A 12322-nucleotide genomic window follows, 5' to 3' on the forward strand; every position below is an offset into this window, starting at 1 on the left:
CGTTGAATTTCCCGACCATGTTTTGGTGGTCTATTGTACGTGCTCGACTATACCCCATCATGGCAGATAACCACTTGACTTTAGATCGGGCGGTGATGGTTGCATGTGTGATGGTTGGGTACAGGATTGATTTTGCTCACCTACTGCTTGTCGAGATTCACGAGTGGGCATTTCGAGAGACCACTACTATTCCATTCCCTTGCCTGATTTTCTGTTTATGTAGAGTGTCCATGGTGCCCAGGGTGTTCTAATCATGTTAGAAGTTTATATGCCATTACTAGTAGAAAATACAAAGAACTTTATTGTTTTTTATTCTATTTCATATAATATAAGATTGGGGTGAGCATAAATGAAGTGACACATTCATAAAGTTGAACCCAACTTGCTTAGCGAAGAATAATAATTACTCCACCTCTCAACACCAACCCCACTTGAGGAATTTCACTAGATATGTTGTTAATCTACCTCGACAAGACATAATTCTAACTAAATCACGCCATATCTGATATGAAAAGTTACATTTCTTCAAATCCTGTTGGTCCATTAATGAATTACAAAGGAAGTTCAAAAAAAATGTCTACGGGGGTGACAACAACGCTAAATGAATAAAAAAAGGCTCAATACACAAATTAACAGTCCAACTTGCACGTTTTTAAAAGGCAAACCCCTAACTTAAGACTTGCTCTAGTTTAACACTTTTTTTGTTTTTTTTAACTTGGTGACTTTGTATTATATCACAAAGCAGTACATGGGTTGTATTGTAACCTTATATACAAGTGTACTCCTGATTTCACCTCTCTACGTCCTAGTTAAACACTTCTTTTAATAATAGGTTCCAGGTTAACACCCCTTCAATAGCAAGTCCAGCTTAACATCTTTACTTGTTAAAACCACACATGATAAGTACTTTTTAATAAAGTGAAATATAATAAAAAGATGTCCAAAAGATGCAAAACAACACATATAATACCTCTAGCCATTTGCCATACATACTTGCCTTTTCAGATTGTTGATGTGGCAAAAGCACATGCACATCAGGCATATTAAAAGCATGAAAGTTTCCAAATTGTCATGTTCATGTCATCTAATACATTCCAACTCCATTAATGAGTTGTAGATTTCTCTTTCAATAATGAAAAATAAAAGCCTAATCACTACCCTTGGTCAACTTCTTCTAATTATTTTGTTATTATGTAAATATATAGATTGTAACTATGATGTCCAAAAGAAAATGAAAAGCATTTATGTGACTTCACAAGAATTTATCTACTCGCAATTGTATAATCTCAACTCTCTTGTTAACTTTTATAATAGCAAGAGGGAGGTATGGTCTTTGTACCATGGTCTAACAAGATTAACATGAACAACAATAAAGAATACATATTAAAAAGGATTTAATAGGAAAAAACAAACTAACTCAACTTGGAAGTTTTTCTCCCCATCACTCAAACAATCAACCATGCATCCACATTTTGGTCTCATAGAAGTTACATCGGTAAGAAAGTTAGTAATTAGACTCTTTGTTTGGTTTAATGCTCATTAAAAAAGACTTCAATGGAGAATTAGTTTTGTTGGCAATTGTTTTATTTTCTAATGGTCAATTCCAATCTTTTAAATTGGAACTTGCAGAAAGGTTGAGATACATTGGAATAATTATCCAAATGACCTTTAATATTTTGAAACAATCCCAACAGAGAAATCGACCTCATCGCTCATCAATGTTGACCCTTAAGAAAAGAAGCCCTGAACACCACTCATGGTAAAACCATTTTTTAACCCAAAATTGAGAACCCATTCTTTTAATCCTAGTCCATCTCATTTATCTCCTGCAATTGTTGACCTTGAAAATCTTTTACTTCTCTTTTGTCATTGGGATAGGCATTCATTGTTTCAAGAGATGTGAGAGCGCACAACAAGAAAAAGAACAAGTAGAAAATGGGTCATTTGAAATTTGACACAAGTTGGCTTTAATCACAAAGAGTTTGGATTTGCTAGTTGGTTGAATCTTTTGGGCGTGTAATGGTGGGGAAAAATGAGAAGAGGGGTTTGAATAGGTTTATGTGGAAATTATAGGTTGGCAATGGTGGAGAAAGAGGAGGAGAAATTGAGAAGTACCAATTCCCAAAAAAAAAAAAAAAGAATTAAGATTTGATAGGTTTCTACTTTAAGTGACAATTTTGTTTGTGATGGTGAAGAAGAAAAAGAAGTGGAACCTACCGTCAATGGAAGTCATAAAGAATTTTAGGAGTGGAAGATGAGGTCGTGCAACACCCAATTGTCGTCCACGTCAGCAAAATTGATGTACACGCTCGTTTTGAAGGAGCTCATTATGTGTTTTTTTTTAAATAGGTAACTTTGTATTCACACAAAAGACCTCATCAAGAAATTGATGAGGAGGGATTTACAAACCCCCCGGGGGTGCCATCATTCTCAAATCCAAAACCAAATTTTCAAAAATTTACAATTGTCCTATAAACTCTACTAAACTATTTGCTTCCCCCACTAAATCTTGCTTACACCAAAAAAAAAAAAGACTAAGGCATCTCATCTTGATCGTCTGGGAACTGCTAGTCCTCCCTTCAAAGCACCTTCCATTCCTTTCTTTCCATAGTGTCCACCAAATGCAAGCAGGTACATTTTTCCACCAATCTCCCTTTGATCCTCTCTTCCCAATTCCTTTCCAGCGTGTTAGTACCTCAAAAGTAGTTCTGGGCATTGTCCAGTTAACCCCGAGTATACAAATGAACATGTTCCACAGATCTGCAGCCATCCTGCAGTGCAAAAATAAATGGCCATTTTCTTCAGCCTCTTGTTCACACATAAAGCACCTTGAGCAGATCTGTAAACCTCTTCTTTGTAGCACTTCGTGTGTTAAACAAGCTCTTCTAATTACCAACCAAGTGAAGCAAGCAACTTTTAGAGGGATCTTAATCTTCCATATTAATTTCCAGGGCCAAGATGTTGTCAAAGAGTGGTTGGTGTTTCTTTCCCAGTAACAAGACTTTACTGTAAAAACTCCCCTACTATGCAATTTCCAAACTGGTTTGTCGGACTCTGCATTGATGCCAAGGAACAGGTTCAAGGTCTGGAGTAAGTCTGCTACTCTTTCAACCTCCCAATCATTTAGAGCCCTTCTAAATATAAGATTCCAGCCTTGAGGACTCCACATCTGCGCTATAGTGTCATTCTGTTGTACGCTGATGATGTACAAGTCAAGAAAGAGTATCCTCATTTTCACATCGCCTAACCAAATCTCATTCCAGAAACTGATCTTCAGGCCATTCCCCACTCTGAAAGTCACCTGCGCATTGAAGTCAGTCCACATTCTCCTAATAGTTTTCCATACTGAGCACCCAAAAGTACCATTCACCTCTTCAGTTATCCAATTACTCTGTAGGCCATATTTCTCAGCAATGAACCTCCTCCATAATGCTGTATCTTCGCAACAGAATCTCCACAACCATTTTTGCAGCAAACTAGTGTTCTGAATACTTAAATTCTTAATGCCCAGACCTCCTTGTACTTTGCTCATTATCACCTCTTCCCATTTAACCAAGTTGTGTATCCTTGCTTCTCTTTGTTCCCTTGCCAGAAGAACACCCTTCTCAACTTGTTGAGTTTCTTTCCAATACTTTTTGGTAGTGGAAAAAGACTTAGCATATAAGTTGGGAGGGCATCCAGAACTGATTTTATGAGAGTCACTCTACCTCCCAGAGATAAATATTGACTCTTCCACCTTGTCAGCTTCCTTTCACTTCTCTCCAAGACTTCACTCCATTCTTCCAATTCTTTGTTCTTGGCTCCCAAGGGCATCCCCAAATATTTGGTGGGAAGAGAGGCCACTTGGCAGCCCAGGTTGTCGACTAGGCCTTGCATATTATTGACTTGATTAACTGGGAACAGGCAACTCTTCTGCCAGTTCACATGTAGACCTGAGATGGCTTCAAATATGGTTAGTATTGCCCTCAGATGCCTAATTTGCGACACTTCTGCACCACAGAACACAAGAGAATCATCTGCATACAGTAGATGTGTAATCTCCATGTTATTAGCTCTGTTAGTATATGCACCAAAGCCTCTTATCCACCCCAATTCATTAGCCTTTCTAACCATGTAGTTGAGTCCCTCCATTGCTAGAAGGAACAAGAAAGGGGACATGGGATCTCCTTGTCTCAGTCCCCTTTGTGATTGAAAGAAACCTTCTGGACTCCCATTTATAATGATTGAGAATTTCACTGTTGACACACAAAACTTGATCCAATTCACCCATTTCCTCCCAAACCCCATGTCACTCAGAACTTTAAATAGGTAGTTCCAATTTACATGGTCGTATGCCTTCTCTATGTCCAATTTGCATAGAATACCTGGTATCTTTTGCTTTACCCTGGAGTCGACCAACTCATTAGCCAATAAAGAAGCATTCATTATCTGTCTATCCTTCAAAAAAGCCATTTGATGCTCGTTAATCAGTCTCCCCATAACTGTTTTCATTCTTTCAGTGATCAACTTAGCGATGATTTTGTACATTCCACCAATCAGACTTATTGGCCTAAAATCCTTGAGTTCCTCTGCTCCATACTTCTTAGGGATTAATGCCACAAAGGTGGCATTCAAGGATCTTTCAAACACTTCATTCTGGTGGAAGTTATGAATTGTTTGCATCACATCATCCTTTATGATCTCCCAGCATTCCTTGAAGAAACACATAGTGAAACCATCTGGGCCAGAGCTTTATCCCCATCACACAATTTGAGGATGTGTACCACTTCCTCTTCTGAGAATGGTCTCTGCATCCATTCTTGCTCCTCTTGACTTATTCTGGGGCAGTTCATCATCACAAAAGGTGGCCTCCAGGTGCTTACCAAAACCTTCAATGCCCTTGTGGCAAAAAAAAAACTCTGACATGATCTCAACAAAGAGAAATTTATTGAATTATTGTTTGTAAGTTTGTTCCCAAACCTAATTAGACCCCACCCTTATGGTAAAAAGAAAAGCTCCAGCCAGATCATAAAGCAAAGAGGAATCAATTCTATTCTTGTCTTTGTTCCAAAACCTAATAAAACCCCTCGCCTGCTTTTCTTTCTAAGTTTCTTTTTTCCCCTTCCATTTTCCTTTCATTCATTTTTTCGACTCCCATACTTTCAACAATGATTTCCCATCACAATTAGGCAACTTGGCTGCCATTGATGCTTTTGCACTAATCATGCAAAAGAAGCAACTTGTTTCTAAAAAAATTACTCCTTTCATCCTATATTTAACTTTCAGAAGCCCCTTGCCTATTCAAACCAACACCCACCCACCTTATCATTCCAGTTTTTCTTCCTTTTCTTGGGTCGAGAAGAACTTCCCAAACAAAAAATCATTTAGAAAGAGGTAGCCTTTCAATAAAGAGGATAAATTACGTAAAAAGGCAGACAGGCAGGCAACAAGGAGGGACAGAATTAGCATTCCGTAGGAATATAGGAGAGATCAATCTGCTAGCTTCTCCCATCTCTCATTTTAGACAAACTTCATAGAGAAGTACTTATTGTTACAGGTTCATCTGCTTTGTCATCATCAGCAAGTAATAAATCATCTCAGACTTCCTTTTGGTTGTTCATCTTCCACCACATTAGCCACTATGTAAGTTAGAAAGATGGCAATAATAACATATGTTTCAAGTTAATTTGTGTTGTATCACCTCAATAAGAAGCCCATCTTCCCTTGAAGATCCACCTAAACCAAGTAGAAATAAGCAGAAGTGTCTCCACAAGAACTGAGTGAGTTTTACTAACATTGACGAGGTGGACAATAAATAGATATATATTGCATTAGATGTGGACATAAATTGAACTCCTCTAACCATAAGCAGTTGGTTAAAAGATAGTTTCTGCTATACATAAAACAATATGGTTTAAGTAACTCTACATAGTTAATTTCTATTTTAATATAAGGTAAAAGCAGACAGAAAGAAAACACAATGAGATAAAGCAGTTTTATGACGCTCACCAAAGGATTAACATTGGCCAAACCTGTGCCTTCACCAGAGGCAAGAAATACTTCATTCTCAGCTACCTTTACATCTTTCAGGTGATACAAGATCTCTGTCGACCGAAAAAACCAGTGGATCTTTATCTTCCTAGACTTGTCTGGATTTTCCCATATCTTTATGATCTTACCAATGTAAGGAAGTTCACCTTCCTTGTGCATGTATACACAGTCATATAAAGCATACTCCACACCATCATAGGTAAAAGATTCATAAAACTGCACCTCCTTTCTCTTACCACCAATACCTCTCTTTCTACCCCAGACAAATTCAACTTCCTCATCCTTATCTAGAACCGCTAGAGGCTCTGCTTTAACTGCTTCTACCAAAGCCATAACTGTCTCCACTCACAGACCTGCTTCCTCTTTCTGTCAAGGCCTCTACTTTTACCACACGGATTCAGCCCTTGAGGATCCTATAATGACTGCTTCCACGAAGATGCACAGCTTGAACTGAAATGCAAAATACATTAAATGGCTTAATTTTTAGTTAAAATAATGAAATTAATAATGGAGTAGCAACAACTAAAATAATATGGCAGTAAAAGCTAATAGGCATAATGCATAACAGACCAAAGATATGAGAATATTCCAAGAATTAAATACCCTAAAATTAATTTAAGCTAATCATAATTCCGAGAATTAGAAAAAGTAAAAAGGCAAAACAAACAAACAAAAAAATTTAGAATGTATGTGTCCTAGATGATGGCAACCATGCTTACTAACATCTAGAAATAAAAGCAATGCATAATTAAACCGGCAACCCTGTGCGGTGTTTGCAGACATGCCCATTCACCAAGGTCATACCAACATTGAAAAGGAAATACTGGAAAGCAAACGAAGTAACAACTCTACTCAAAAGAGTCGACTTCAAACCCTATTTTCTAATTCGGTGCAAAGTGACTTACCAATGTTTAACCGAAACCCTAAAAGCCCCTTCAATTTCGAGCAATCCCGACAAAGATATCTTATCTATGGGCATAGGTAAGCTCATTCATTCACTGTCGAGTTTTGTTATATTAATATCCTCCTCCCTTTACCCTAGTCCCAGGAAAACCGCCGCAGACGTGACAATCAAATGGAGGGAAAAGACAGTCAGTGCGGAAGGAGAAGGGCGCTAGATTGCTCCACTTCTTAAATAGATCATAATTCTTTTTTGATTCTTAATATATTTCACCTTATTAATAAGAAATTATATTTATTTTGATTTTTAATATATTTTACTTGATTGAGACAGTTTTTAATGTACAATAAGATTGAATGAATAATTTGGCTTAATGGATATCGATTTTAAATTTATTAATCCACTAGCCAATATTTAAAATATCGATTGATTCGATAATGAATTAGCACTTATCGGACGGTTATCGAATGGTGTATTGGCTAATCTCTACCTTTTTTTTCTCCATGAACGCAACTTCAAAAAATGACTTCTTTTTCGTATTTTAAATGAAGTTAAATTATAAAATTCTTCTATATTTCAAAGATTGATAGTAATATAATAGTTTTTTCTTTAAATCAAATTAGTAATGTGATAGTCAATAGGTTCTTAAGTTTTTAGCTATAAGGCCTTAGGACTAATAATATATAATTATATATTATGGGAAAATATTAATGAGAAAATTATGCATTATAGCAAATTATTAATTCAAAATAAATGTTAAAGCTATAGTACTCCCTCTATTCCATATTAATGGAATTTTTAAGGTATTTTTTATTTTTCAAATTAACTTAATTGTTCAATCTTCAAGACTATTTTTAAAATATTCTTCCAATTTTACCCTTCATTTGGATCTTCAATGTGATGATTTCAATAAATTTGACAATAATTAATAAGGGTAAAAATGGAAAACTATGTTCAATTTATGTCTTAATCTACTTTTCTTAAAGGGTGTGAAACACCTCAGAAATTCAATTAATATGAAATGGAGGGAGTATTATTTAATGCTAATTCGTAGCAAACACTTTGTAATTCGCATTTCTCCCTGAATCTCGCTTGCCACTCTCTGCTCACCTTTCTCACTTTATAGAAACACGAATGTATAAATTGTATTTGTGTTTGTATAAAGTAAGAGAGAATTGTATATACAATACAAATACATATTTCTTCGTCCTATACACGTATAATTATATAATTTGGGTTTGTATAAAGCGAGAGAGAGATTTGATATACAAATAGGTGTTTTAATTCTATTCATTCTATATAAATTCAAATTTTATGCAAATATACAAACACAAACATTGATACGTATACACAGTAGTTACATATATACAATTATCTAATTGATATACACATACAATCGCTGTGATTTTATACAAATCAGATGCTTGCGAGTCAGATCTTGCGATTTATACAAATCAAATGCTCTATAGCAAACTAGCAAAATTGTAGTTATAAAGCGCTAATATGATTTTTATGTTTGTTATTCTTAAAATTTGCTCAATATTAAATGATGTTAATATACCTAAGTTAAAAGTGTACATATGTTAACTCTTAACAGATTCACGGTTTATCCGTTAAGGAAATTGAATAATCCACCCCCACACCAATAAGTCGTTAATTATAACATTATAATCCGTTCACCAACTGTTTATTTGATAACCCAATATCAATATTCCAATAAGTCAATTTTGCGGTTGGCTTATCGGTTACGGTTCGATTTTGAACACCATAATAAGAATGTTAATTATGATTAAACTAGTGAAATTATCCGTGCTTCGCGCGGCTATATGATTTGTTTAAAAGATAATAATATGTAAAATTTATAATTAGGTTAGTATTGAATATATAAGATAATATTGATATTTCTCTTCATATGCGATATCATACGTTTTTTTTGTTTTTTTTAAACATATAAAATAGATTTTTATTTTATTTTTTTTACATTTTTTTATGTGCAAACTATTCATATGTATATAGTAGAATAAAATATTCTGGTGGAGTAAATGGATAAGAGGTAATATGTTGAAATAACAATATATTGTATTACGTTAAAAATATTTTATATGTTTTAATTTCCTCTATCTTTTGTAGGAGTACTAATTTTCTATACAAATTCTTTGTAATTTTATTTTACTACGTCTTTACTATTACATTTGTTTATTATAATTTTTTAAACATTGATTAAATATATATATGAATTATGAAAAATGAAATATACAAAAGTTATAAATAATATTTAATATTAGAAGTTACAAGTAAGATGAAGAGACATGAGTTATAAATAATTCAATATATAATTTTATTGGACATTAAATGTATTAACAATTATGCATTGATTTTACTTGTAAAATAAATAAATGAAAATAACGGGTAAAAATACAAAAAATGAACAAAATATTAATAATAATAATTGATGACTGCATAAAAATTATAAATACATTTCAAACAAAAAAAAACGGTGACAAAAACATATTGTTACACACGCAAAAAAAAAATGGCACCATGAAACTAATATTTTATTTTTCAATTACTTTTTTGAAAGTATAATAAAAATGAAACTTTTAATCATCATAAATTTTTTGTTGTTGTTGAAATAGGATAATTATATTGATTGTGCTTCATAACAAAGAAAAAAGTAGAATAGTAAAGGATCAAATGATTAGCATTGACAATACATTTAGCTAAATTATTTATACAAATCAAAATTTTAAAAATTCTAGCAAAGTAACTAAGTTGCTAATACAAGTCAAAGTAAAAAAAAACTCTAGCAAAAAAAATCTCTAATTATGCTTCATTTTTTCTCCTTCTATCATCTTCCTTTGCAAGTAGACCCGTCATCATATTTTGCTCCATATGTCAAACTCTTCATCATATGCAACCAATTGAATAAAAAAATGAATAAATAAAATATCATATACTAATTAAAAATAATTTTATCAAAAGAAAGAAAGAAAGAAATTTAAACTATACGTAATATATTTGTATATTATTTTTTCAATAGTACTAACAATACTAAATAATAATCATTTCTTGAAATCTAACAAATATTATTATCAAACTATATTATATCCGAAAAACTGACTATTAGAAGTTCCAGAATTACAATGATATTTTTTTTAATCATACTTGCTTGATGAATGATAATACGAACATAAATAATTAAGAAAGCATGTCTAAGTACATAAAAATAAAAAGAAAGACTTGAGAATGAAATATATCTCACCTTCATGTACTTCTTTTTGTTACATGTTGATACGCTCAAATTACACCTCCCTACAGAAGTATAAGCGATTGTTATCAAGTAAAGAACCCAACTTGTAGGTTGGGGTCGATCCCACGAGGAAAATGGTTTAGACTTTACTTTAACCAACAATTATATTCAATTAGTCAAATTACTTCCATAAACAGGTAATAAAAAGGGGGGTTTTGTTTGTGTGAAACAAATAGTAAGAAGTTAATAAGTAATCAGTAATCAAAACTCAATTTTTGGTTGTTATCAAGATGAGAGAAATAACTAGGGTATACGTGTTCCCCACAGGCTCATAACGCAGTAATCCTAGTAATAGCAATTCTTTCCTAGTATATCACATGCAAAGTGGTAAGTTATGTATCTCTAAATCCTTGGTCTGACATCTAGAGAATTTCACCCCGCACCTTGGTCCGGCTACGTGTGTATAATTTACTAACCCTTACCTATACCTCATATTAGCCATCATAATCGATGTTTGGCTTAGTTATTACTTCGCACCAATCGACACTAGACTATTAAATAGTATCACACTAAATCTATGTTGATAATTCTTTTCTCGTTAATTACCTCCTTGGTCCGGCATGTAGTAACGAGGCAAGTTCTAACGTTGGCCACCGTTAAAAAGACTTCTAAACGAAAGAATTACCAATACACACAAAACACTATTCCAGAATTGCTTATTTACTATTCATACTTTGTTAATCATTCATGGTTCCCACAACCCTTGTTGTGGATTTAGTTACCCATATTAGCAAGAACACAATTCATAATTTTAGATGAAGAAATCATGAACTTATGTAAAGAGAATAATAAATCCAGAAATTCAACTTGAATTGCAAAGCCAAAATCTTTAAAACGAACTTAGGAAATCAATAATTGTTAGAGTTGCAAATTAATCTCCAAAGTCACAAAGTAAAACTAGAATAATAATGTCTAACCCCTAAAAACGAGGTTTACATGCCCTATTTATAGAAAACAAATCCTAAATTAAAAGGGAAGCAAATTAAGGAAAGTTTGTTCAGGCACGCGTCTTCATTCCACGAGATTGACTTACGGACCGTCGATGGATCTACGGTCCGTAAGTCCCTTCCGTCAGCCAGGACTTAGAAAATATTTCAGCTTCCAAAAATCAGCTTCTCTGAAGCAAACAACGGACTTGAAGTATGGACCGTAGATCGATCTACGGTCCGTCAATCCCCTCCGTAGCTCCACACTTAGAATCTTCAAAAATCAGGTACTGGAACCCTCGCAGTATCAATCTACGGATTAATCAGTACGGTCCGTAGATCATGGCCATCGTGGTTCCACACTTGGTCAGATTTCCCTGATTTGTCTTCCATACCTTGCCTGCTCATCTACGGTCATCACCTACGGACCGTCAATGGACCTACGGTCCGTAGATCACCTCCGTGAATGCCCTTTTTCTGCATTTCTTTCAGCTATCTCTATACTTCCGCGCCTGAACATCTTTCCTGCAAAATACGATAAAAACACATAAAAACCAATACAAAAAGGCCTTAGACACACACAACTTGTAAGTGAAATGTATTAGAAATACCGTAAACTCACGGTATATCAACACCCTCAACTAAATTTGTTGTTTGTCCTTAAGCGACGCACTACGACTCTAAACGACACTTGTATAGAATCAAGCATTTCAGGCCCAAGCAATCACATGGCTCTCTACCCCCCTCACTTTTCAGGTGCAACTTCGTTCTCTTAGACTCGACAAGCTAATCCATGCAGATCAAACCATGACACAGATCGACCAACTGACACACAACATACACCTTCTCACTGTCACCAAGGTACCAACTTTTCGACAATGTAACTAGTGCCCTTACTTCAAACGAAATCCCTTTTTCACAAAAAATGAATGTCATTCATGCTACTAGGATTTATTCAACACTCATGCTCAGAAGTAATTTCAAATACAGTTAGTACTTAATGCCATAAGCTTGCCCTTATTTTCACTGCTTAGATTCTCCAAACTAGACTCTAGGATCACTATTGGACTTTATTGGCTTGTAACGTAGGCTCAGGGTCAGGTGTGATACTTTTGGGTACTGCTTAGTGACTTTCTACCCTCCTTGACATTACAC

At 34.4% G+C, this 12322-nt stretch overlaps 1 protein-coding gene across 3 annotated transcripts in view; it reads right to left on the minus strand.

Annotated features, from left to right (window-relative positions):
* LOC125811271 (protein ANTI-SILENCING 1) overlaps positions 1 to 7138 on the minus strand; it is a 29284-nt gene extending 22146 nt beyond the window's left edge. For 2 of the 3 annotated variants that reach the window (XM_049490775.1, XM_049490777.1), the window contains exons 1-2: positions 6936 to 7009; positions 5989 to 6480 (exon numbers count right to left, since the gene is read on the minus strand). In XM_049490775.1, coding sequence (XP_049346732.1) covers positions 5989 to 6363 — 375 coding nt within the window. In that variant the 5' untranslated portion in view covers positions 6364 to 6480; positions 6936 to 7009. Of the gene's footprint in view, positions 1 to 5988; positions 6481 to 6935 lie in introns of all 3 variants that reach the window. The other variant, XM_049490776.1, reaches the window with a different exon arrangement.
* Between the last annotated feature and the right edge of the window lie 5184 nt (positions 7139 to 12322).

The sequence above is a fragment of the Solanum verrucosum genome, unplaced genomic scaffold, assembly GCF_900185275.1.
Source record: "Solanum verrucosum unplaced genomic scaffold, falcon-dt-bn FXZP01000468.1, whole genome shotgun sequence".
Lineage (NCBI taxonomy): Eukaryota > Viridiplantae > Streptophyta > Magnoliopsida > Solanales > Solanaceae > Solanum > Solanum verrucosum.